This window comes from Zalophus californianus, chromosome 4, assembly GCF_009762305.2.
Source record: "Zalophus californianus isolate mZalCal1 chromosome 4, mZalCal1.pri.v2, whole genome shotgun sequence".
Taxonomy (NCBI): Eukaryota; Metazoa; Chordata; class Mammalia; order Carnivora; family Otariidae; genus Zalophus; species Zalophus californianus.
Genome location: NC_045598.1, coordinates 103,858,963 through 103,886,425, shown reverse-complemented (window position 1 = coordinate 103,886,425; position 27,463 = coordinate 103,858,963). Strand labels below are relative to the sequence as shown.

The 27,463-nt window shown below is 43.2% G+C and overlaps 2 protein-coding genes and 1 pseudogene across 6 annotated transcripts; 2 read left to right on the top strand and 1 right to left on the bottom strand.

The window, feature by feature from the left end:
• Window positions 1-251: 251 nt before the first annotated feature.
• On the bottom strand, window positions 252-566 carry LOC113939685 (annotated as a pseudogene).
• Window positions 567-5,828: 5,262 nt separating this feature from the next.
• HJV (hemojuvelin BMP co-receptor) lies at window positions 5,829-10,126 on the top strand. Of its 5 annotated transcripts, XM_027607057.2 has the most exons (5): window positions 5,862-5,993; window positions 7,286-7,454; window positions 7,850-7,886; window positions 8,380-8,430; window positions 8,901-10,126. In XM_027607057.2, exon 5 carries the CDS (start codon window positions 8,922-8,924, stop codon window positions 9,522-9,524), a length of 603 nt encoding a protein of 200 aa, XP_027462858.1. In that variant the 5' UTR covers window positions 5,862-5,993; window positions 7,286-7,454; window positions 7,850-7,886; window positions 8,380-8,430; window positions 8,901-8,921; the 3' UTR covers window positions 9,525-10,126. The 5 variants fall into 5 exon arrangements, with proteins under 5 accessions (XP_027462830.1, XP_027462846.1, XP_027462858.1 ...); XM_027607029.2 differs by having other exon boundaries at window positions 5,829-5,993; window positions 7,850-8,430; XM_027607036.2 differs by having other exon boundaries at window positions 7,268-7,454; window positions 7,850-8,430.
• Window positions 10,127-21,370: 11,244 nt separating this feature from the next.
• Window positions 21,371-25,514, top strand: LOC113929824 (thioredoxin interacting protein). The gene is made up of 8 exons (XM_027607020.1): window positions 21,371-21,912; window positions 22,401-22,473; window positions 22,592-22,739; window positions 22,935-23,037; window positions 23,177-23,433; window positions 23,525-23,681; window positions 23,793-23,944; window positions 24,088-25,514. Exons 1-8 carry the CDS (start codon window positions 21,663-21,665, stop codon window positions 24,121-24,123), a joined length of 1,176 nt encoding a protein of 391 aa, XP_027462821.1. The 5' UTR covers window positions 21,371-21,662; the 3' UTR covers window positions 24,124-25,514.
• Window positions 25,515-27,463: the final 1,949 nt, after the last annotated feature.

The window sequence follows — 27,463 nt, the reverse complement described above, 5'->3', positions numbered from 1 at the left end:
AATCATATTTTTAGGAGGGGAAAACAGCGGCAACACTTGCTGAACCAGACTTACTATCAAAGTTCAAAAAGCTGATCATATTCATTTAACCACAAGCCAATCTTTTTTAAATCAGGACTGTCCAAAAGAAATATTCGATCAGCCATTCATGATCCGAATTCTGGTATATGAGATCAATTTAAATGTGGTACACATAAAAAAAAAGTCATGAGACATTTTTGTTTTGTAATAAATAAGGCAATGGCCAACTATTACTCCTTAGTCGCTTTTTTGAGATAAACTATCAAGTCTGCTCTTTCCCCTGTCTTCTTAAATGCCAGTGGAGACCATTTTTGCTCCAGGGATGTACTTCTTGGGATTCTCCAAATACTCGTCAGTATCTCCTGTCCCCAGGTGATGCCTTTGTTCTTGTTGGCATCCGTGTAAGAAAATCCAGGGGCCTGACCTTTCGCCCAAATAAGCCCGCGGAGATTTGCCCCAGTCTTGTGCTTGCCTCCCTTCTCCACAATATGGCCCTAGGAACACTTCTGAACAAAAATCTTCTTGCTCTTCTCAACATCACCCATTTTTAAATCATTCTTTTGTCACGTGTGAAACAAAGGTACCAGTTCGCAAGTCGGACTTCCCACTCTCTCTAAAGCCAACTTTTTTGACTACAGCTTTGTTCCGGGTGGTGTTTGGTCGATAGGCTTTAACAAGGATGGTGGTCAAATACACACACACACACACACACACACACACACACACATACTCAAAGGGCTCATAATTTCCTTTTTTTTTAATTGTGTTACGTTAATCACCATACATTACATCATTAGTTTTTGATGTAGTGTTCCATGATTCATTGTTTGCGTATAACACCCAGTGCTCCATGCAGAAAGTGCCCTCTTTAATACCCATCACCAGGCTAACCCATCCCCACACCCCCTCCCCTCTAGAACCCTGTTTGTTTTTCAGAGTCCATCGTCTCTCATGGTTCGTCTCCCGATCCGATTTCCTCCCTTCATTTTTCCCTTCCTGCTACTTCTTCTTTTTTTTTTTTTAACATATAATGTATTAGTTTTCAGAGGTACAGGTCTGTGATTCAACAGTCTTACACAATTCACAGCGCTCACCATAGCACATACCCTCCCCTCTATCACCCAGCCACCCCATCCCTCCCACTCCCCACCACTCCAGCAACCCTCAGTTTGTTTCCTGAGATTAAGAATTCCTCATATCAGTGAGGTCATATGATACACATCTTTCTCTGATTGACTTATTTCGCTCAGCATAATACCCTCTAGTTCCATCCACTTCATTGCAAATGGCAAGATTTCATTCCTTTTGATGGCTGCATAGTATTTCATTGTGTATATATACCACACCTTCTTTATCCATTCCTGTCGATGGACATCTTGGCTCTTTCCATAGTTTGGCTATTGTGGACATTGCTGCTATAAACATCGGGGTGCACGTACCCCTTCAGATCCCTACATTTGTATCTTTGGGGTAAATACCCAGTAGTGCAATTGCTGGGTCATAGGGTAGTTCTCTTTTCAACTTTTTGAGGGACCTCCATACTGTTTTCCAGAGTGGTTGCACCAACTTGCATTCCCACCAAGAGTGTAGGAGGGTTCCCCTTTCTCCACATCCCCACCAACATCTGTCATTTCTTGACTTGTTAATTTTAGCCATTCTGACTGGTGTGAAGTGGTATCTCATTGAGGTTTTGATTTGGATTTCCCTGATGCCGAGTGATGTTGAGCACTTTTTCATGTGTCTGTTGGCCATTTGGATGTCTTCTTTGGAAAAATGTCTGTTCATGTCTTCTGCCCATTTCTTGATTGGATCATTTGTTCTTTGGGTGTTGAGTTTAATAAGTTCTTCATAGATTTTGGATACTAGCCCTTTATCTGATATGTCCTTTGCAAATATCTTCTCCCATTCCGTTGGTTGTCTTTTGGTTTTGTTGACTGGTTCTTTTGCCATGCAAAAGCTTTTTATCTTGATGAAGTCCCAATAGTTCGTTTTTGCCCTTGCTTCCCTTGCCTTTGGTGATGTTTCTAGGAAGAAGTTGCTGCGGCTGAGGTCGAAGAGGTTGCTGCCTGTGTTCTCCTTTAGGATTTTGATGGACTCCTGTCTCACATTTAGGTCTTTCAGCCATTTTGAGTCTATTTTTGTGTGTGGTGTAAGGAAATGGTCCAGTTTCATTCTTTGCATGTGGCTGTCCAATTTTCCCAACACCGTTTGTTGAAGAGACTGTCTTTTTTCCATTGGACATTCTTTCCTGCTTTGTCGAAGATTAGTCGACCATAGAGTTGAGGGTCCATTTCTGGGCTCTCTATTCTGTTCCATTGATCTATGTGTCTGTTTTTGTGCCAGTACCATACTGTCTTGATGATGACAGCTTTGTAATAGAGCTGGAAGTCCAGAATTGTGATGCCGCCAGCTTTGCTTTTCTTTTTCAACATTCCTCTGGCTATTTGGGGTCTTTTCTGGTTCCATACAAATTTTAGGATTATTTCCTCCATTTCTTTGAAAAAAGTGGGTGGTATTTTGATAGGGATTGCTTTGAATGTGTAGATTGCTCTAGGTAGCATTGACATCTTCACAATATTTGTTCTTCCAATCCATGGGCATGGAACGTTTTTCCATTTCTTTGTGTCTTCCTCAATTTCTTTCATGAGTATTTTATAGTTTTCAGAGTACAGATTCTTTGCCTCTTTGGTTAGATTTATTCCTAGGTATCTTATGGTTTTGGGTGCAATTGTAAATGGGATCGACTCCTTAATTTCTCTTTCTTCTGTCTCGTTGTTGGTGTATAGGAATGCCATTGATTTCTGTGCATTGATTTTATATCCTGCCACTTTACTGAATTCCTGTATGAGTTCTAGCAGTTTTGGGATGGAGTCTTTTGAGTTTTCCACATAAAGTATCATATCAGGGCTCATAGATAATTTCTGACTTTAAAATTTTGCTATGGAAAATTTCAAACATTTACAAAAATAGGCTAGGGTAATGAATACCTGAGTATCTATCACCCAGTTCGGACAATTATCAATTCATGTTTCAATCTTCTTTTATCACTTCTTCCTAACCTATAAGCATTGCAGCTATCACATCATTTCATCTGCAGATATTTCAAGATGCATCTATAAAAGATAAGTGCTTGCTTTTTAAAAAGTACCACTTATGGGGCGCCTGGGTGGCTCAGTTGGTGAAGCGACTGCCTTCGGCTCAGGTCATGATCCTGGAGTCCCGGGATCGAGTCCCACATTGGGCTCCTTGCTCAGCAGGGAGTCTGCTTCTCCCTCTGACCCTCTTCCCTCTCGTGCTTTCTCTCATTCTCTCTCTCTCTCTCAAATAAATAAACCTTTAAAAAAAATAAAAAAAATAAAAAGTACCACTTATCATACTGACAACTTTATAAATCACTAAGTATCCATGAACTGTTCATTAGCATTCAAATTTCCCTAATTGTCTCATAATTTTTGTTTGTTTTCTTGAATTAGAATCCAATAAAATCCATACTCAGCTACTGTTTGATGTCTCTATTAATGCATAAGTTCCCTCTACATTTTCTTCTTTTTCTTCTTCAGTTTGTTGAAAAGCCCAGGTCATTTTGTCCTAGGGAGTATTCCCACAATCTGGATTTGCGCCTCTGAGGTATCATTTGATGTCTCCTGTATTTCCTGTAAATTAGTAGTTAGCTCTACACTAGATCAGATTCAGACTGAAAGGGCTTTTTTGCATGCCTGCTCCAATAGGTGGAATTTGGAATCCACCTGTGATCAGGAGTCTCTCCTGTCATGATGGATAACAGCTATTGTTGATCACTGCCTAGACACATGAATTCATTAGGAGTTATAAATACTCACTTTCTAATTATGCCATTTCTTCTTCATTTATCTGCTGGAAAACTTCTATAAAGAGAAATTTCCTCCTCATCTTAAATTCCCACAGGAAAAATAAGATAAATGCTTGATTCTTTCCAATTACTAGCAGTTTTCAAAATAATGAGTTGATCCCCTAGCATTCTCCAATAATGAGTTTGTTTTTAAGTATTGTTGGAAACTCATAGATTTAAACATGTTTGATACAAATATGATAGTTGAACATATCAAATATGCAAACAGTATCCATTTTGACACTTAAATTGTCTCATCTTTGGCCACTGTAAACTATTCTAGTTGCTTCTGAGTCCTTTTGATACAATCCTACTAGTTTTTGAAGGCTTCCTTGCTTATCTTGCACAATTCCTGACCCATACCTGAAATCAGCTATTTCTCTAAGGAGCCCCTTTCAGTGGGAAATGGTGCTTAGAAAGCCCAGTTTGGATGTAGTGGTGTCATTGCTATTGGGTTATTGCTTCTAGGCCTTTTCAGAATAAAGCCAGGAAATGTTTTGGTATAAAATATGCCTCAAGCTCACAGTTATATTTCCAATTTAAATCAGAATTACAGAGTGTGTATTTAACTTCATTGATGATAAATCTGTATCTCTTTATTTTACACCAAAAATCCCGGTTCACAAAGACACTAGCATTAATACTCGTTTGTTTTATTCCACAATGCACCCACTATAGGTGCACAATTGCAATACCAACACTACCACCAACAATATGACTCCTTGAAAATATTTTTGCATTTCTTTTTATCCTTAGAGTATATCCCACTTGGGATGTCATAGTCAAATTACTGCATTTTAAAGTCACTTGAATAGTTTGGTTGGCATTTACATCCTTGTGCTGTGGACTCATGTGGTTGAGAGAAATCTAAATTTTTCCAAGATATATGCATAATAAAGAGAAGAGTACTGTGTAGACCTCTAGATTCTGAATTAAATGCAAAGCCAATAATTAATCAAATGTCTTAGTGACACTATTTGGAGTCAGCTTTTGTGTTCACTTTGCTTGGCAAGTATAAGAGATGATGGTCCCAGATGCCTATGGCTGCAAAAATATGACATGGCTAAATTCCTTGGTTGCAATATCTTAAAAGGTCACAAGGTTATGTTACTCCACAGAAGTATCATTCTGAATCTCTTTTTTCCTCAGTTTATGTCTCCAAGTTCCCCTCCCCTGTGGATTAGTAACCTTCAAAAAACTCTATCCCTATTCCTTCTTCACCTCTTTGCTTCTGCTAGCCTCCTCCTCTAACAACTCAGAAGCTTATATTTTGTGTGTGAGTTGGTGAGAGGGAGGGAAGAGGAACTGCTGTATAAACTAAGGGAATGAAATGGAGGAGGTTAGGGGGATAGACAGCTGCAAGGATCTGGGCTGCTAGACTGAAACAAACCCTCGTCCTAAGCAACTCGGAGCTCAGATTTCTTCTCTGGACAGCTGGCTTTTTTAGTCCTTCTGAAATACTCCGCAAAGATGGGGGAGGGGACTGTGAACTACCTCTGCTATGGACCTTATTTGAAGTCAGCTACCTCCTGGATGTGTTCAGTAGAAACTAAATGCAATATTCAATATAGCAGGGGTGAGGGTGGTGAAAGAAAGGTATGTAATTACCTACTCCAGTTTTTAAAGGCTGGGACTTCATTACTGAGAATGCTGGAGGGCTGCCTGGAGTAGGCAATGACTAGAGTCACATAACGTGGAAGTGGATAGCTGACTTGCCTATGATATTTCTGCCCCCCTTTCCCCACTTGGCACCCTATACTCCATATTCTTTCTAATCCTCCTACCCTCCCCACTCCCCCCACCCACACCCTACCCCCACTAACGTTCCTGGAATTTTGGACTTAGCTATTTTTAAAACAGTCAACTCAGTAGCCACCTCCCTCCCCCGCTCAGCTGTCCAGTACTCTGGCCAGCCATTTACTCCCCCTTCCCCCCATGCCAAACCTTCTCTGGTTCCCTGACCCCAGTGAGATTGCAGCCGGTGTGGGGACCTGGGGGAGATATGGAGAAAGAGACGGGGATCCCCTGGCTGGAGCTGACCGACAGAGTAGGCAGTCATGGCTGAAGAATTGGATATCAGAGTAATGTTTGACCTCTGGAAACAGTAAGTCAAAATGAAATTGCAACTCCTTTAATAAGCTTTTGGAATGAAGTTAGACTTTCAGAAAATTACGACACCTACTTGAATGTATCTGGTCCAAAAGCTAGGATCTCTTTCATACCAAGGTGCCCCATCTCCATTTCTCCTGTCTTATTTCTTACTGGTTGCTGGCCGCCGGCCTTTTGAAGTTTAATCTTCCATCTCTCCTCTGGCCGTTTTAGCTTTCTCCTTATCCTGTTGCCTCAGACTTCTGATGAAGTTTTAGGAGTTTCCCATATCCCCTATTCTGTGGTTTTCTCACCAAGGCCAAATTTAGCCTCAGATGATTGGTCACTGGTACCCTTCTACCCTGACCCTACTCAGCAGTGCCCTTCACATTGGGCTTCCAATGGTGGGGGCTACTCCTTGTTGTAAAGGGTTTATCCCCACACTCTAGTCTCACCACCCTGTTCTCCCTCCTGCATGACTCTGACCCCACTCGTATCCTTACCTCAAGAAAGGGGAGTTTGGCTGGAGGAGCTTAGCCCCTCCCCAAGGCCTGTCCTCATCAAAAGACTGAGAACTTCTGAATTTGCAAAGGGAAGATGAAAAGAGTGGTTCTTCAGTCAGATTTGGAAAAATAAAAAAAAAAAATACAAGAACTGTTGACTTAGCCCAAACAAATACTAATTTGCATGCTTGGTTTTCATCCCATTATTCAGTGAGAGAGAGGGATTATAATCTTAGCTCTCTAAGTAGATGAAAGAGATCGGACCCTTTTCCTTCGAATACTGATGTTCTAGAGAGGGAGTGGGTATTTCACCCTCACTCCTTCTTGCTAAAAGTTCTGACACAAAGGAGGAAGAGAAATGAATGACCCCTGGAGGGTGTCCCTTCTGGATGAGGAAGGGCAAATAAGAGGTATGTTTCTGAAGTATTTTCAGATCCTAATTCTATAGAGGAGCCCACTGAGATGACTGGGGTCTGATCCATCCACACCATTCCCTCCTTTTTTGACATTTCTGCTGTTTGGTAGCTCAGGATGGGGCAATACAGTGGACTCTGCCCCCACCCCCCGCCAGTCTAATCAACTTTCCTCCCACCCCCACCTCAGGGTATTGCATAAGGGACCTGACAGTGGCCACAAGAGCAGGGCACAGAGGCTTAACAGCCACACTTACAGTTTGGGGAGCCCCATTCTCCCCGAACTCCTGACCACTCATCCTTTCCCTGATCTCCCCAGATTCTCTTCACATCATCCTGAATGATCTTCAACTCTTCTCTCTCCCCATGCCCAGCCAAATTTCTTTTTTCAGTCCCTTACAGGAGGTCCGGTCAAAATTCACTAGGTAGGAGGGTCATCAGCTGGAAAGAGCCGGAGCCTGGGGGGACCTGGCTGGATAGGTATGGGGGATCCAAGGTCCCCCCATGGCAGCCCCCCAACTCTAAGCACTCTCACCCTCCTGCTGCTCCTCTGTGGACATGGTAAGGAAGGGCTAGGGAAGGGCTGGGGAACCTAGAGGGTCCTCTGCTGTGCAAGGGTGGGCAGGTGAGCATGTATGAGGAGAAGGGATGGGTGCTGGGGAGTTCCAGTCACTCTCCTTCCTGACTCTCAGACAGATAAATTTTATTTCCCATCCGCCTTGGGGAAGGGCACTGGAAAAGCGCTTGATCCACAGGGAGAAGAGATCCAGCGGGCTTACACATTTTTAGCAAGACCGAGTGAACACAGGAACTAGGGAGCTGGGGGCTGGGGACCGGGGACAGAACTGGAACTCGGGATCAGTTGGGTTTAGAGCAGCTGAAATCCCTTCATCAGATTTGGGAGAGTTAAGCAGGGATCTAGGAGCCGTCTCACAATCCTCTCCCTTTGTCCTCAGCTCATTCTCAATGCAAGATCCTCCGCTGCAATGCTGAGTATGTATCATCCACCCTGAGCCTTAGAGGTGGGGGTTCACCGGGAGCACTTCGAGGAGGAGGAGGAGGAGCAGGAGGAGGGGGCCGGGGTGGAGTGGGCTCCGGCGGCCTCTGTCGAGCCCTCCGCTCCTACGCTCTCTGCACCCGGCGCACAGCCCGCACCTGCCGCGGGGACCTGGCCTTCCATTCGGCGGTGCACGGCATCGAAGACCTGATGATCCAGCACAACTGCTCCCGCCAGGGCCCCACGGCCCCTCCCCCGCCCCGCGGCCCAGCCCTCCCAGGCTCGGGCCCTGTCCGCTCCTCCGGCCCCCCAGCCCCGGACCCCTGTGACTACGAAGGCCAGTTTTCCCGGCTGCACGGTCGTCCCCCGGGCTTCCTGCATTGCGCCTCCTTCGGGGACCCCCACGTGCGCAGCTTCCACCACCACTTTCACACGTGCCGTGTCCAAGGAGCTTGGCCCCTGCTGGATAATGACTTCCTTTTTGTCCAGGCCACCAGCTCCCCCGTGGCATCGGGGGCCAACGCCACCGCCACCCGGAAGGTCAGGGACTCAGCAGCTCCTCCAGACCCTTGCACAGCTGTTTGGCAGTATCTCATGGGCGCCCCACGGTACCACTCCCTCCCCTCCCCACTGTCCCCCAGCAACGCTCGCCATTCCCTTTACTCCTCGACTGCCCCCGCATCTCCCGCCACTCCCTCCCACCAAGCACTTGCTCCTTAAGTCACTTTCCCTCGCTGGGAATTTCACTCAAATGCAGAGAACACTAGAGAACGCTGAGAGGAGAGCTGAGGAGCCCTAGGTTGAGGAGTTAGAGAAGGGAAACTTTTCTTTCTCCTGTGAGTTGCTGAGAGGGAGGGGTTGAGCAGGGAAGAGATCAGAGTGAGGGAAGGCCACCATAAGCCTGTCATCTCTGCCCAGATCAGATCCCTGACTGTGTGTGACGCCCGACTGTGGTAAGGGGACAAAAACACTGAGCCCAAAATGAACTGTTTTCCCTCTTGCCCTCACAGCTTACCATTATATTTAAGAACATGCAGGAATGCATTGATCAGAAGGTCTACCAGGCTGAGGTGGACAATCTTCCAGCAGCCTTCGAAGATGGTTCTATCAATGGAGGTGACCGACCTGGGGGCTCAAGTTTATCCATTCGAACTGCTAACCCTGGGAATCACGTGGAGATCCGAGCTGCCTATATTGGCACAACTATAATCATTCGGCAGACAGCTGGGCAGCTCTCCTTCTCCATCAAGGTAGCAGAGGATGTGGCCAGGGCCTTCTCAGCTGAGCAGGACCTGCAGCTCTGTGTTGGGGGGTGCCCCCCAAGTCAGCGACTCTCTCGCTCAGAACGCAGTCGTCGGGGAGCTATAACCATGGATACTGCCAAACAGCTGTGCAAGGAAGGGCTGCCAGTTGAAGACGCTTACTTCCATTCCTGTGTCTTTGATGTTTTGATCTCTGGTGATCCCAACTTCACTGTGGCAGCTCAGGCAGCTTTGGAGGATGCCCGAGCTTTCCTGCCAGACCTAGAAAAGCTGCACCTCTTCCCCTCAGATGCCGGAGTTCCTCTTTCCTCAGGGACCCTCCTGGCCCCACTCGTGTCTGGGCTCTTTGTTCTGTGGCTTTGCGTTCAGTAACTAGGCCAGCAGCCCCATGACTGGTTTGAAATGATCAGGGGATAGAAACAGGCAGGGAAGAACATGAAGATTCACTGAAGGAAACTGTGGGAACTAGAAGACACATGAAATAATGACATTTAACCAGAGTCAGATAAGGCTGCAGTCCAGGACTGAAATGGTCACAGAATAAGGATTCTGGGCAAAGCTTCTGCAATCTAGACTTCTAGAGGGGTTCTTTGTCCATTTTCCCAGTCCCAGTTATGATAAGCAATTGTTCTAGTCCATCTACTCTTGAAATCATCCCAACAAATGCAGAGGTTACAGGGATCTTGATGACCAGTAGAAAACTTAAGGGTTGAGACTTCTAAAAGGAAAGAAAAGACATGATCATTACCTATGAGAGGTTTAAAAACTCCCAACAATATTTTCTCTGGGAGATGGAAAAAGGAGGAAATGATTAAGGATGGAGTCTATTTGATAAATAAAAGCGGGTAAGATGTGTTCTTTCCTGGTTCAGAAATGACACGGGGGTTGTCTGGATCTTAGGAGAAGGGAAACTCTGCCTAAGAAAGAAGCTAGCATCCCCACCCCTAACTAATCTGTTATTAAAGCTATGAATTCTTCACATCCTCTTCTGTTGCCTGTGTTGAATCTTTTTGCAGATGCTTGAAATGGAGTAAAGACAAAGTGTCAGAAGTATCAGATATCACTTCCGCCCTCAGGATGTTTACAGACTAGTAGGGAGACAAAACTGATCCACGTGCAGGAGTGATGAGTGTGCAATTATTCCCTAAATTCTGTGGTGTTATGAATTCAGATGGAAAGGTAGTTGATGAGAACTAAATAAATAATAATAAGAGGTAATAGAAGGGATGGGATTTGAAGTGATCTTTGAAGACTGGGTAGGATTTGAATTGCTAAGCGCCTTCCAGGACAATGGAAACCATCTGGAGTTGTGCATAGATTCATTCTTCAGGGAGGAAACCAGCAAAAATCAAATGAAGTATAGGAAGTAATGGAATAGAAGATGGGCAGAGGCCAAATTATGAGGCACCTTGAAAATGGGTCCAAGGAGTTTAAATTAAGAGCTAACATTTATTGACAGCTTAAAATTACCAGGGAATGTTCTAAACATTTTTAACATATGAATTCATTTAATTTTCACAGCTCTCTAAGGTAATAGTCTCATCTTCACTTTTATAAAAGGAAATTGAGGTACAGCAACTTGCCCACAATCACACAGCACATAAATGGTTGAACAGTAATTAATTCATTATTTGACCATAATTGTGGAACCCAGGCAGTTGGGTTCCAGAACCTTAACTCTTCATCGCTACACTGTTTGTCAAGGAAACCACAGAGAGCCACTGAAGATTCCGGCTGTGGAGCTGTGGCCTCGACTGCCTCCACACAAGCGACTTCCTTCTTAACTGCTCCTTATATTGGTTCTCTTAAGTCAGAAGAGTAACTTTATCCCTCAGATGTGGGAGTTTCAAGTCAGTTGAGAATTTCATGGCCCACTGGTGAATGAGATTCTTCCATGGTACCTGTCATGTAACACTGTTTCTTTTGCTCAGACTTAAGGTTAGCCCCTATCAGTGGAATATTGAAAAATGGGTAGCTCAAAATAAGCACATGAAAAGATGCTCAACATTATTAGTCATCAGGGGAAATGCAAATCAAATTAGTCACAATGAGAAAACACTACACAACCACTACAATGGCTAAAATTTAAAAGACTGACCATATCAAGTGTTAGCAAGAAGTGGAGCTCTCACAAGCTGCGGGTGGGAATGTAAAATGGTACAAGTTTGTAAAAATGGTTTGGCCGTTTCTTTAAATTAAAGTTAAGCATACACCTATCCTATGATCTAAACATTCCACTTCTAAGTAGTGACCCAAGGGAAATGATAATGTGTGTCAGCACAAATGTTCATTATAGGTTTCTCTATAATAACCAAAAAAAAAAAAAAAAAAGGAAACAACCCAAACGCCCGTCAACAGATGAATGGATATACCAATTGTGATAAATCCATAAAGAATAGAATATCAGTCAGCAATACAGTGAAATAAACTACGAATGCACATAACAACGTGATGAATCTCAAAATAATCATGCAAGCAAAAGAAGCCAAACAATAACAAAAAAAAAAAAAAGAGTATATACTGGTTGCTTCTGCTTTTATAAAATTTTAGAAAATGTAAACTAATATATAGAGACAGAAAGGAGATCAATGGGTGCTTGGGAATGGGTGAAAGGAGGGAGGGATGGCTTACAAAGGGGCAAGAGGAAATTTTCAGAGTAACATGTTCATTAACTTGATTGTGGCAGCAATTTCATGGGGATCCATATGTTAAAACCCATGAAATTATATACTATATATTTTTTTAAGATTTTATTTATTTGACAGAGAGAGGCACAAGCAGGCAGAGCGGCAGGCAGAGGGAGAGGGAGAAACAGGCTCCCCGCTGAGCAGGGGAGGTGTGGGGGGGCTTGATGAGGGACTCCATGCAGGGCTTGATGTGGAGCTCCATCCTAGGATGCTGGGATCATGACCAGAGCCGAAGGCAGAAACCTAACCACTGAACCACCCAGGTGCCCCTGAACCCATGAAATTATATACTTTAAATATGTGTAGTTTATCACACATCAAGTATACCCAATAAAACTGTAATTAAAAAAAAAACAAAACAGGTAGCCCATCTTTCCCTTTTCCTTTGTTGGATCTGACAAAGGCTTAGAATGACCACAGCATCGTGAGGAATATTAGAACAGACTTATTCTTCTAGGAAAACACAGAAAAGAGGATGATAGGGCAAGGGAGAGAGTATTTCATGATTTTATATTCTCTTGTCTACTCCTATCACAGGGACATATTCCTTCCTCCAGATTGTCATTCCAAGGGTCAAATACCATAGAAAGGACATTTTCTGGCTTAAAAACATCAGCCCCGCACCTCATAACTCTGTCTTTCCATTCCACCAATAGTCAGCAGGTGGCGATGGTGACTAAAAAGAATTACTCAGGGGGATGGGGCGAGTCTCCCAGAAAAAGAAATCTGATTTCTTCCATTATTAGATATGTTGGTCATTTGAGAGAAAATTCTAATAAGTATTTGATAGAATAGGCATTTCAGGAATAAGTTGGAGATAGTGGCACAGTTAAACAAATAAATTGTTGAAATAAATTATCATATATAATCTCACAACAAAGGGTTTTTCAAGACATGAAACAATGAAAATATTCTACTTGGCTGCCACAGTGGATATTATTTACACAGCGACAATAATGTAAACACTAACTCTTGATACAGCCCAAATTGTGATATAACTACTAGGAGGGTGAGGTATGAGGAAAGAAGGCAGATATACAACATGATGTGAAAGCTGACATCTCAAATACTATAACAAAAAAGTAAAATCTATGTCTACTATTTCTAAATTAAGAAATAAGAGAAGAAACATATTACCTAGAAATATGAAGTAAATGCCAGATTAAAAAGCTAAAAGATTTGGAAGAGACTCTATTGAATGTCTCAGTAGGAGGGCATGAGAACTGATGTTTTTTGTGTAAGCCCTAAATATCATGTGACTTTAAACTACATGGTATTACATTATTTTGATTTTTTAAAAGGGAGGACATTCCCACCTTGGCCAGTCCTGAGCTTTTCCGCTTTACTTATCAAACTTGTGGCCACCTCAACCATTTCTTAGGTCCACCCAACACCTCCCTACCCACTTCACCCACATTGTATGCTTTATGGCAAATTCCTTCCCACACTTCTTCTCAAGGAAACAGATAATTTCCGTGGTCCAGTAATTACGGTTCCCAAAATCAGTGCCAGGAATCTGCACCAGCACAAAGGAAAGGAAAGAAGGCAAAGCATTAGAAAATAAAAGGTCTTCCTCAGTTTTTCTGCTTACTCCCAAACCAAATTATTCATCATCCTTCCCAGTAGGAAGAAATAAATTACATATGTTTCCTGAGATAAAACTTGCGTGTGAATGGAGGGTGGGCTTTGAGAAACTCAAAGAGAAATCAGGCAGGATAACTGGACTCTGCCTTCACTACAGGGCTAGCGATTTTGGAATCATTACCTGCTCTTGGTTCAAAGAACCAATATTATATATCGTGGACACAATGTTACATTAGTTTCAGGTGTACAACATAGTGATTCGACAAGTTTATAGGTTAGTGCTATGCTCACCACAAGGGTAGTCACCACGCAACACTATTATAATATCATTGACTATATTCCCCGTGCTGTTCCTTTCAACCCCATGACTTATTCATTCCATAACTGGAAGCCTGGACCTCCCGCCCCACTTCACCCTTTTTGCCCATCCCCATTCCCTCCCCTCTGGTAACCATCGGTTTGTTCTCTCTAAGAGTCTGTTTCTGCCTTTTTGTTTGTTCATTCTTCTGTTTTGTTTTTAGATTCCACATATAAGTGGAATCATAGGATATCTGTCTTTCTCTGTCTGACTTATTTCACTTAGCATAATACCCTGTAGGTCCATCCATGTTGTCACTGATGGCAAGATCTCATTTTTTTAATAGCTGAGTAACATTCCATTGTATGCATATACCACATCTTCATGTAATCAGTCTTTGATACAGCACTTTTCTTCAACTCCTACCTCTGAGAAATGAGTGGTCAGATTTTTAAAAAATCAATCAGCTTCTTCAACCTGCCCTCCCACCCCATCTCACCCCAGCCAAGAATTGAAACGCCCTTTGCTAAAACTACAGCATCTAAAATAGAAAATATTCTGCTGTGGTTTTTCTCTATATGGAGGATACAGCCCTGCACCTATCATAGCCAAGCCTACAGCCTCGAGGTGTAGTGTTGGAGAACAGACAAGAACCAGAAGGATGATCCATGGGATGAGCTATCTATCTACACATTCGCTGATCAGGCTAAAATAATCCTACTGATTGATTTTGATCCTTCTTTAGAATTTTTGAAGCACCTAAATTATGCCAGGCCATAAGACAAACATAGTTCCTACCTTTGGGGAACTTGGTTTAGGTGGGAGGAAATAGACAAACAGATAATTATAAGATAAATGATCAATATTCATAATACTTAGAAGTATGTCCAACATACTGTAGGGATACAGAGAAGGTGGCAATTAAATCCACTTGTAGAGGGTGCCTGGGTGGCTCAGTTGGTTAAGCGACTGCTTTCGGCTCAGGTCATGATCCTGGGGTCCTGGGATCGAGTCCCACATCGGGCTCCCTGCTCAGCAGGGAGTCTGCTTCTCCCTCTGACCTTCCTCCATCTCATGCTCTCTCTCTACCATTCTCTCTCTCAATAAATAAATAAAAATCTTTAAAAAAAAATTAAAAGAAATCTACTTGTAGAAATCAATCTTTACAAAGGAGATGAATTTTCTTTGTTTAAGGAGCAGAGACAGACTATTAGAAAGATCTTTCAGCCATAAGTCAGATGAATTTTATCCTAGCTATGTGACCTTAGGCAAGTCACTTGAACTCTCTGAATCACAATATTCTCTTCTGCAAAATATCTACCTGCCTATTTAGTGAGAAGCAAATGTTAATGCAATTGCTTAATAATGCACATGTATAAATAGTTCTATATACAACATAAAATGCTATTAACAAAGAATTGTTAAATGTCAGTCTGGATGAAAAATAGAAAACTGGTTTAACATATAGTTTCTTCCTCTCAGTCATGAATATCATATTCTTTCCTCTGATCCTTCTTCAAAGAATCATCTTCATCAGTCCGGGTTTCAGGTCTCAGAAAAGCTTCAGTGCATTTGAGACAATTCTTGGACTAAGGATCTTGACAATACCAGTGTACCCACTGGGTGGCAGGGCTGAGCAAATAGATTACTGAATTGTGTCAGAAAAGAATTTCTCCGAAAAGAGGAAGTTGGGCTAAGCACATCATGTCCCATCTCTCTCATGTTTATAAATATCAACACAGTCCAATTTTCCCCTCAGAAAAACAAACCATGGCCTCTCACCGCCTTACCGCCGTTGCTCTGGTACAGGATTGGGTCATAGGCTTTGAGGAGGGACTGGTTGTATATGCTCCAGTATAGCAGAAGGAAGTGAGGTTGAAATTTAAAGTCTAACATTGATAAGAAACAATACTAGGTTCTGATTAGTGGCATATTCTGTTCTAGAGACATACCCCAATCTACCAACTCAATTTATATTTAATAATATATTTAACCTATGAAATATACTCTGCTAGATGCTATAAAGCATACAAAGATAAAAGAGGACTCTCTAGGAATTCATTATCCAGGAGAGAAAATGAAATTTACATGCAGATTTTATATGAGAAATATAAGTAACATTTGTGTCACAGAGCATTTTTTTTTTAAAGACTTTATTTGGCAGAGAGAGAGAGAGCATAGGTAGGCAGAGCGGCAGGCAGAGGGAGAGGGAGAAGCAGGCTCTCCACTGAGCAGGGAGCTGGACGTGGGCCTCGATCCCAAGACCCCAGGATCATGACCTGAGCCGAAGGCAGCCGCCTAACCGACTGAGCCACACAGGCGCCCCCATCATGGAGCATTTAAAAGAGAGTGAAATTCTACTTGGTGGCAAAGGTGAAAGATGAGAGAATTTGGAATCAAGAAAAGTTTCATAGAGGAAAAGTCATTTGGCTGTTAACGAAAGAGTGGGTAGGATTTCAAAATGCAGAGATGGGGGAGGAAGGTCAGGTATTCCAGGTAAAGAGAAAAACATAACCAAAGACGCAAAGGCAGAGAAGGATGTATTTGGGGAACATGGAGTACTCAGGTTTGGCTGAGGTATAGGGCGCATAAATCAGGAAGTCGTGGTAGATGGGACTGGAAAGTTTGGTTAAGGCCAATTTGTGACGTCTTTAAAGGCCAGGTTGAAGCATTTGGATTTGATTCAGTAATCAATGGGTTTCGTCGGAGCATCACAGGAACAGACGGGAATTCAATTGTGTTAGATTATCTCATTGTGGTCTATAGATTATAGCAGAACGATCTGTTACGAGGTATTAAAATAATCTAGGCAAAAGTAACAAGGACATGAATCAGATTGCTGTCAGCGGAATAATAAATAAGAGGTAAATTCTAGAAACACTGGGAAGATGGCCTCTACAGAATTTGGCAATTGATCGGATGTGGGGACTGTCATAGAGGAAGGAATCAAAAGCAATTCCTGGATTTGAAGCCTTGATAATTGGGGGAATGTATAATGGTTCCATTAAAAGAAACAAAAGGGAAGAACTGAGTTTGAACACAGGTGGAAGATTATGAATTCTATACTGGACAAGTTGAATTTGAGATGCCAGCTGAAACTTTGGAAACAGGCTAAAGGCATAATCTAAATTTTACATAAGTGATGTACAGATGGGCAAACTGAACAGCAAAGCTTAAAGGAAAAAAAGAAGAGGGCCAAGGACAAGTCCTCGAGAAAACTTTTGGGAGCAGAGAAAAAAGAAATTGCCAGAAAAGGAGAAAGTCCAAAAGTCAAGATGAATGTCTACATTTTAAAAAGATGGCAGTTTTCAAATTACATAGGAGCCAAGGGGAATAAGGCCAAAAAAGTACTCTGGTTTCCTCTGGAAACCTTGAAGAAAACCATTTTAGTGGTAGCGGAAGCCAGACTACAAAGGGACAAATTCAGTCAACGCAGAAAGCTGGTATACGTTATTCTCTTAAGAAATTTAATAGTAAAGGAAAGAAAACAGAAAAGTGATAGCATGAGAAGGGAAATACATTTTTTAATATAATAAGGCAACTTCAAGAAGTATCTTAATAAGTCTACAGTAGTTCTGAACAAATTAATTTACCTCCTCTCCCCATCTCTCCCTGAAGTTGGGCAACTCCTAGATGTCCATTCTTTCTTCCACATGGTAGAAAAATAGACTTCAATAAACATGAAATGTGGGCTTCCAGATAAGGTATTTTTAATAATTAAACCCAAACTAAAAAAACAAGAACCCTCACAAAGCATCCTCCAGGTTAAATGTTAAGAATCCTGGGTTTGGAGAATGGCTCCACCAGTTACTAGCTGTATGTCCTAGGGCTTGGTTGGTTCTTGTGGGGTTGTGTTTTTTTTTGTTTGTTGGTTTGTTTTTGGTGTTTTGTGGGGGGTTTTGTTGTTGTTTTTTGAAGACTGCTAGAGTCCACTTTGACTCTAAAATGTTATGAGTCTTCTCCTGAATCCTTTACAGCAAGGATCAAATAAGATACAATGTGTAAAAGCACTGAGAGGCAGGACAACACATTAGAAGGAGTTCTACTTTAGACCAGACAAACTTGGGTTCAAGATCTTGCTCTGTTTACAAAATCTGTGACCTCAGGCAAATCACTTAACCCTCTGAGCCTGACTTAATCAACCCTGAGTCACAGGGTTATTGTGAGAATTCAATGAAATAATCTACCTTAAATCCTTTCTGGAACAAGATGACAGATGAATTTAGAAATGAAATGTCATTGAAATAATTATGTTAAGGACTTGGTCCATTATAGGTGCTCAATAAATGACAAAAAAGTCACTTCAAGCTCTAAGATGCTAAACAATTATTAATATATTCTTATTAATGACTTGGAGGCATACACACTGTTGAGCAGTCTGGAATTCCACACTTGCTTTCGACTTTTATTTATCTCTAAACTATCATTGCCTAGGGGAAAAATGGAAAAGCTGATAGGTTAGGGAAAAGGGAAGTTCACAGCGCAGAGGTGACAAAGGGGTTTGTTTCGCACTAGGAACCATGAGTCTTCAGAGTTTAAATGTTTGTCAGACCAGAAGTTAAGGAAAGAAACACAACTAGCCCTGACTCTGACTGGCAACAGAGTAGGGAGGGTACTTCTCTCCTTGAAAACTTTGGCTTTACTCAACCAGCTGCAGTAAAACAAAGAACTATCACAATTTGATTTTTATTGGCACAGAGATTAAAGCGGGTGGGGAAGGTACTCGTAAAGATGATCTCACTTGAAAACTCCATGACTTAGCCAGACTTCGCTGTTCCTCCTGGACCCCTCCCCACCCCACCCCGCCACCCCACACCCCCACAAGTGTTTGTACCCTGTTCTCAAGACAGAAACAAGATTTTTTTCTTCCTTTGATTCAGGAACTGAAAAAGAAGAATCAGGGAGTAAGTCTGTATCAGAATGCCGGGGTTATAAGGTGAAATGTCGTAAACAACTCTGTCTAAGAGGGCTCCGTTTCAGAACATGCCTTGGCCAGGGGCCTGGTAGGCAGCCGCTTACTGCCAAAACTAAATAGTTTTTCGGCATTTAAGGGAACCCAGACATAGCACAGAGCAAATAAGTGGTCTGTACTGAGTTCTGCAAAGTGGGAAAGAAAAAAACCGTGAGCCCAAAGAGGAATTTATTGTAAGAGAATTGCTTGATTTTTAGAAAGCTCAAAAAATTCAGCCCTTTATATATGTGCCCAAATAAATAAATATCAGCATTCTCTTTGTCTCTAACGTGTCCAGAATCACTACCACCCTGATCTGTTTCTATTCACCTCTCCTCCTTTCCTCTCAAAAACTATGTAGCTACATATCACACACTGTTTAACAATACTGATTCATATCTTTTTTTTATGTAACCTCTACACCCAATGTGGGGCTCAAACTTAACCCCGAGATCGAGAGTGGTGTGCTCCACCAATGCAGCCAGCCAGGCACCCTTGATTCATCTATTTCTTTGTAAACATTTTGATGTTTCATATTTATGTCCACTTTCCTACCCATCAAAATGAAAGTCCTCCCAGAAGCCACAATTCTGAATTTTTTTAAAAAGCTTTTATTTATTTATTTGACAGAGAGACAGCGAGAGAGGGAACACAAGCAGGGGGAGTGGGAGAGGGAGAGGGAGAACCAGGCTTCCTGCTGAGCAGGGAGCCCGATGCGGGGCTTGGTCCCAGGACCCTGGGATCATGACCTGAGCCGAAGGCAGACGCTTAACGACTGAGCCACCCAGGCGCCCCTCAATTCTGAATTTTTAAAATTACTTTGGTGAGAGTCCTACCCTGCTCCTGACAATTCAATCGATATTGTTGACTGACTAAAAAACAACTCAGGCCTTGTTGACTAGGTTTCTAAAACAGGGTGCCACCTCAAACGCACACACCCTAAGGATCAACATGTTCCCCTTTTTGTTCCTGGGGGTTGATAAGTGTGTGTGTTTTCCAATGGAATTTGATGCCTAAGTCTTGAGCTTGCTTAATAGTGGTGCTGAGTTGTAACTTGTTAGCCTTAGGGTGTCAACCCAGTTATGCTGTATGAGGAAGGAAGAAGGATCCTCAATGGCAATGGACAGCCTTCTTTTTGCTGAGAATAGGATTTCTGTATATCTTAATGCTTCTTCTTTACTTCCTCATCTCAATCTTGGAAACACTGTGTTCCTCTTTCCAGCAGAAAAAAAGAAGAGAAAGGGAGATAAAAATCTTCTGATACCTCAACACAGACATAGGAAAAGCCCAGGAATCAAAGACAAGGTTGGGGGGGAGGTTGTGAAGGAGGGGGAGAAATCCCTGTATCTCTGCAAATTTTTCTTACTGCATTTATGACTAATTTCTCATGAGACAGCTCCTTAAGGCATCCCATGGCTAGGTTGGGGTTAAAACCTGACAGCCAAATGACAACACAGAGTGAGGAGTCAGGGTTTCTTCTAGCTTGAACATATAGTGTTCTGGTGACCCTTTTTGTCTTCTCTTTCTTCACCGGGATTGCTAAAGGGCTTAGAAAAACACTTTTAAAAGATAGGGAAGCTCTTCCTTCAAACAGGAATACAGCCATCTCTCCACTGACACTTTGGTTATAAACAAGGGAACTTTTAACTAGGCTGTGAGGAGTGTGGGCAACAGATTTAGGGATGTACCTTTGATTTAGTGGATCGCAAAGGGGATGAAGACAAAAAAGCGTACAAACAACTCAGGAGCCAAGTGAAAAGAGTGAAGCATCTTTTTTCCTTTTCTTTCCTTTCCTCAAGAAGCAGTAAGAGAGTGAGAATCAGAGCCCAGAGTACACACCTGACTGAAGAATCATGGGTAACTGGGGGAACATAAACAAAGTGTTCCCCAACTTTGCAGGTAGAAACTGAAGAGATGAGGGGATAAGCAACAGGATGTGAACACGCCCTATTTCCGTTCCAGAGAACAGAGGGTACAGGGGCTGAGAACAGCACAGGCACGCAGTTCCGAGCTCTGAGGGGCTAGAAAGGGAGAGAGAAGGCCGAGCAGTCGTCCCCCAAACCCGCTGTCCACTGAGGACTGAAGAGAGGTTTACCATTTGTGACAAGTTCTCCTTCCTTTCACAGTAGTTTGGGGGCTTGACAGAGACGCGGGGCAAGAGGACAGAGGGTATCTTCCTGAACAGTGACGTCGGCGCTGCCTGGCCTCCGCCCCAATTCTGAAGTATTCTTGTTATCGGATTATTTTTCACAGGACTTGCGACTTGTGAGCCGGCAATAAACAGTCGCCTCTAAATTCATTGAACTGGCTAAAGCTAAGCACGAAATTCCCACAGAAGCACATTTTCTTTTTGCCTCAAACACTGCTCCCAGCCCAGAAGCATCTGCACCCGCCCTCCGACGGCCACTAACCCCCGATAAATTTTAGGGTCAGCGAGACCCCGCTTCCTTTGGGCCGGAGGGAATCCGCTCCGCAGCCCCTCCGCCCCCTCCTCCCTGCGACTGGGTGCTGCACAACAACCATTTTCCCCGCCAGGAGCACACCGTGTCCACGCGCCGCTGCGACCTCGCTGATTGGTTGGGCTCCTGGTAAACAAGGACCGGGCAGCCAATGGCGGGGCTGTGCACGAGGGCAGCACGAGCCTCCGGACCAGCGCTCGCGTGGCCCGGCTCGCCCCGCGCTACTATATAAAGGACCTGCGGGTACTTCCTTGACGCTCGCCTTGTCTCTCTCCGGCTGAAGTGAGTTGGAAAGCCCCGCCGAGATCCGGAGCGCTCCTCCAGCTGTTGGAAGATAGGAAGGAAAGCTGATTTTCTTTTCGGAGCTCTTTCGGCATAACCTACAGCTTATGTTTCTCTGACATCTTTTTGAAATCTTAGTAGAGAGTTGGAAGAGTGAAATAATTCCTTGTAGAGGGGTTTTTGGAATTGGAATTGTGTGGGTTTTTTTTTCTCCCGGGTTGATAGCTGTGAAGGCAACCCAGCCCAATCATGGTGATGTTCAAGAAGATCAAATCTTTTGAGGTGGTCTTTAACGATCCTGAAAAGGTGTACGGCAGTGGGGAGAAAGTGGCTGGCCGGGTGATAGTGGAGGTGTGCGAAGTCACTCGAGTCAAAGCTGTCAGAATCCTGGCTTGCGGAGTGGCCAAAGTCCTGTGGCTGCAGGGATCCCAGCAGTGTAAACAGACCTCTGAGTACCTGCGCTACGAAGACACGCTTCTCTTGGAAGACCAGCCAACAGGTGAGTGGTCGGCTGAAAGCTGATTCCAAAAGAGAGTTGAAACGAATGATTGGAGTTCATGCTAAATATTCCAAGTTGCTCAGGTTGAGCAGCTTGAATTTTGTGTTGCTTCCTTTTTTAGTTTTAACTTGCAGATTCTGTCCTCAAAGAAAGGTGGTTTGTGCAATTTCTTAGTGTCGTGTTCTGAAGGTGATCCTGAGGGATGGTTGCCTTAGCTATTTAAAGGTTTCCTGTATGCAGAAGTTAATTTTTTGTTTCCTGTTTGAGAGGATGGTAGCTTCTCTGTCCTGGTTGAGCCTTTCATCATTGCAGGGCTTTGTAACTTTTTGCCCAACAAAACGCATCAGAATCTTTCTTTTAAGAACATGGGGGGTGAGAATGGGGGAGTGACAAAATGCTTGCATGCTACCCAGGAATTCCTTATTGCACAGATGCATCTTAAGTATAACAAGAAACTTGATGGTGTACTCTGTTTTCTTTCTCTTCAGGTGAGAATGAGATGGTTATCATGAGACCTGGAAACAAATATGAGTACAAATTCGGCTTTGAGCTTCCTCAGGGGTAGGTGTCTGCTAAAATACATCTTTGGACTTTTTTAATCTCTAAAAATTGTCCCCACTTTTGGTAACTTCTTATTCTTGGAGGGGATTTTTAGATTTTTTTTTTTTTTTTGACACAGGCCTTTGGGAACATCCTTCAAAGGAAAATATGGGTGTGTAGACTATTGGGTGAAGGCTTTTCTTGATCGCCCCAGCCAGCCAACTCAAGAGACAAAGAAAATCTTCGAAGTGATGGATTTAGTGGATGTCAATACTCCTGATTTAATGGTGAGCTTCATTTTAAAATTCTCTTCTTTTGGGCTTCGGCGATGATAAGTCAAGGGTCTTGGGCATCAGATGGAAGCACCCCAGGGGTGGGAGGAAAAGTTTGCCTATTCTGGGTAAGGAGTGGGAAGGAAGAAGAAGCAGAGAAGTATCTCTGGAAATTCTCAAAACATCTTTTTTTACCCCTATTGAACATAGGCCCCTGTGTCTGCTAAAAAGGAGAAGAAAGTTTCCTGCATGTTCATTCCGGATGGACAAGTGTCTGTCTCTGCCCGGATTGACAGAAAAGGATTCTGTGAAGGTAAAAACCTAGCACTTAAAGGGGTAGACTGATGAAACAGAACTGTGGGTTTGGGAGGAGGGCAGGGGATAGGAATAGAATAAAAGCCGTTAATTGTAGTGAGCATCAGCTAATAGGTTTTCATCTTTCTCATTACTAGGTGATGAGATTTCCATCCATGCTGACTTTGAGAATACATGTTCCCGCATAGTGGTTCCCAAAGCTGCCATAGTAGCCCGCCACACTTACCTTGCCAATGGCCAAACCAAGGTGCTGACGCAGAAGTTGTCATCGGTCAGAGGCAATCATATCATCTCAGGAACCTGTGCATCATGGCGTGGCAAGAGCCTTCGGGTGCAGAAGATCAGGCCTTCTATCCTGGGCTGCAACATTCTTCGAGTTGAATACTCCTTACTGGTGAGTGGGTAGAGTCAGAGAAATTGTTCATCTTTCAAAATAGTGGTTTCTCCAGACTTCTAGTCTAACAAACTACCGTTTTCCTTTTTAGATCTATGTTAGTGTCCCTGGCTCCAAGAAGGTCATCCTTGATCTGCCTCTGGTAATTGGTAGCAGGTCAGGTCTGAGCAGCCGGACATCCAGCATGGCCAGTCGAACTAGCTCTGAAATGAGTTGGGTAGATCTCAACATCCCCGATACCCCAGAAGGTGAGCCAGACCTAATAATGTCTTTTTTTCTCCTTTGGCCTCCTTGGGTTTGTGAAATTGTGATGGTCAGGCATTTCATGGCCAGATTTCTTATGCCTGTGTTTTTTCTAGCTCCTCCTTGCTATATGGATATCATTCCTGAAGATCACCGATTGGAGAGCCCCACCACTCCTCTGCTAGATGACATTGATGGTTCCCAAGACAGCCCTATTTTTATGTATGCTCCCGAGTTCAAGTTCATGCCACCACCTACTTATACTGAGGTGAGAATTGTCATTTTACTACTGCATTTGTTCTAAGCCTTCTATAGGAAGTTGAGTGGGAGGGATTGCTAAACTGGGTGGCTGTTTTAGTTCTTACCCAAACTAAAATGGTCATTTCTTTCTCTTTTTGCCCCCGCCCCCAGGTGGATCCCTGCATTCTCAACAACAATGTGCAGTGAACATGTGGAAAAAAAGCAGCTGTACTTAACTTGTTTCTTTTGCCTCTTTTCCTGGACTTTGACTATTTCAGAGATTTGACAGTCTCTACCGTGGGGTATGGGTCCACCCCAGCCTCTGACTCCACGATGTAGGAGGTGATCAGAAGGCGGTCTCCTGGGCCTTATATGGTGCGCGCACCTGTCCTCAGCCAGTGAGATGTTGTGATAATGGGAGTGTTTGCTGGATGGGTTTAAAAACACAGTAGGAAAACTCGGGCCCGTCCCATTTTCTGAGATCTTAAAAATTGAGGCATTTTTGTAGTTTTGAATATAAGGGGTAGAAATGGCCTCTCCAGGATTTTGGAGGGGATTATAGATCTTGAACTTTTGTGCCATGTGGAGCAGAGCCAATTTAGCAAACCAGGAAAACAAAAGGGAAAAAAACCATGGCCAAAATTTTGGGACAAGAGGGTTCTTAAAATCAGTGTTGCCCTTTGTACACTTACAGAAAAAAAACAACCTTCCAGAGCTGATTTGATTTAAACTTTGGAGAGGGCTTCCCATGTGAATTAAAGAGAAGAAGCTCTAAGGGTTGTCTTTGCTTAGAACGTACTTTAATCTGGCTTAAAGCAGTTGTAACTATGCCCCCACCAAAGGTCTTAAAAGCCATTTTTAGAGCGTATTGCACTGTGTTCTCCTGTTGGCAAATGTTTTCATGCAGGAGAATGTGTTTTCTTTTCATGTGACTCCTTGGAATGGATTCTGAGGTGGTAATTCTTAGCACTTTAGTTCTGTCAAATTTGGGGTGTTTTCCCCCCCCTTCTGATCTCAAATGTAAGCTAAAACTGGTCTACTACGTTTCTAGGGGTAAGCACAATGACAAAAAATATATATATAGTGTTATTTTTCACTTTTGAGACTTTGTCCCAGTGTACAGAATTCTGTCATTCTGACACTCTAATTGTATGAGAAGGGTTGCTGCTATCAGCCTTGCCCACTGTGACTTCTCCACACCCAAGGAGGAACTCTAGCTTAAGATGCCCCATTCACTGTGATCAGAGCTTCCAGACATTGCCATGAGAAACAAGAGGGCAGGTCTTCACCAAAGCCCCCAGGCTCCCTTTCTGCCCAGTGTTAGGAGGCAGGGATATGCCAGCCCTCTCTCACTGCAGCCCCTAGCACTCGGTCAGTCACACTCAGCCTTAGCACTTTGTTCACTGTCCTGTGTCAGAGCACTGAGCTCTACTCTTTTCTGAGAAAGTATGTGGGCTGAAGGTGGTTTCATTTTTTTTAATTGTTAATCTTTTTGTATGATAAAAACTATATTTTGTACTTAACCAGATATATTTTCACCCCAGGTGGGGGGTATTCTTTGTAAAAAATAAAAAAATAAAAGTTTTTTTAATGACAAATGCTTTTGTTGTCTGTGAGATGGTGGTGTTGAAGCTGTTAGAAAGTATGCCTGAAGGAACGTGGCCCCTACTTCACTGTTCCGGTTTTGGATACCTTGTGGGGACAACATTACCTATGTTACAGGACACTAGTGATTATTGTCAGAGTGGGGGTTGGGGTGAAAAGGGAAGGAATTTGAGCCACATTTAGTTTTAATTCCAATTAACTAAAGCTGTGGGTGGGATATTCTGGTGGTGCAGGCTAGTTTTCTGCACCTGTAGATACTCATGATGAAATGCCTTCAATTTTGGAGTGCATGAATCTTTTTAAAAGAGCTCTTGGGGCACCTGGGTGGCTCAGTCAGGGGAGCATGTGACTCTTGATCTCAGGGTTGTGCGTTTAGCCCCATCTTGGGTGTAGAGGTTACTTAAAAATAAGACCTTTTAAAAAATAAAATGAGCACCTAAGATACACAAAGATAAAATCAGAGAGGGGGTTTGAAAGGAAAGGGTTATGGTTCCCTATTTTATAATTTGGTTTCATCCTAGGGTTTCTTAGCTAAACCAGGTTTATATACAGTAAGACATAAGATAATTATTTAGGACCTAAGGATCTAGACTTTTGAGTATTCCTTGGAGGCAGCTACCTTCCTATTACAGTTCCTAGCAAAGAAACATAATCAAAACCCAGTAAATGTTTGCTGAATATTTAACCCCACCCTCATCCCTTAGGATATGCTTCTGCAGTTCCTATTTCTTTCTCATAGGGTGAGAACAGTAAATGGATACCACAACTCCCCCTGTAATTGAGATGATTTTTGTTATTCTCAAAGAGGTGATGAGGATGCGCAACCCTGAGTCTATGGAGGTTAATGTACTTTCCGGCTTCTGGCTTATTGAAACTTTTGCAGTCCTGGACCCTATTTGGGGATTTGGGGTTTGGCTTTTCTGTGGATTTCCACATACTAATTCCAAACCTCAGACTCCTGGAAGTTCGTAAAATCAACGTGAATTGAGCAGAAAGTGAGATTGAGAAGATTCTTTCCCACTTCAGTCTTTGTTGATCTGTCTTTATTCTCAGGAGCTCTTCTCTTTTTTGGCTCTTTGGGTTTCTTTCCCAAGGTGTCTGGCTCTAGCTCCCTGTTGCCTGGGTGACTCTCTCCTTTACTCTTATTTCCGCTGCCTCTTTTTCTTACCTGTTCAAGAGTTTAGTGGCTCCTCCCCTTTTCGCTGAATGTGACCAGAAAACCGGGTCAAAGTTGATGGAAAGTTTTTTGTGCAGCTTGTTTTCCAGGGACTGGAGGGGTGGAGCAAGGACATGAGCAGGCCAGAGGGCAAGAGGAAGAGATGGAGAGAAAGCCTGGCTGTTGGAGTAAAGGGCCTGGCTAATGCGACAAGATGGGAGAAGAGGATAGCAGGGAGACGGTAGACAACCAACACCAAAGTTGGGTGCCTCGGTGGCTCAGTTGGTTGGGCGACTGCTTTCGGCTCAGGTCATGATCCCGGAGTCCCGGGATCGAGTCCCGCATCGGGCTCCCTGCTGGGTGAGGAGCCTGCTTCTCCCTCTGGCCCTCCCCCCTCTCATGTGCTCTCGCTCTCTCCAATAAATAAATAAATATATTTTTTAAAGATCATGACCTGAGCCGAAGGCAGTAGCTTAACCAACTGAGCCACTCAGGCGCCCAATAAATAAATCTTTAAATAAAAAAAAAAACAAAACTTACACCAAAGTTCTGTTACAGATCTGATTCTCTAACGGCAAGAGCATATGCATCTCCTCCTGATACCGGAATGCCTCAAATTCAGCACCGTCCAATAGAACTTCCTGGGATGTTGGAAATGTTCTCTATGTTCCCTAAAACAGCCATGAGCCTCACATGGCAACTGAGCTCTGAAATGTGGTGGTGTGACTGATGAACTGAATTTTTATTCTTGTTTAATTTAAATTTAATTAGCTCCTTTGTGTGACT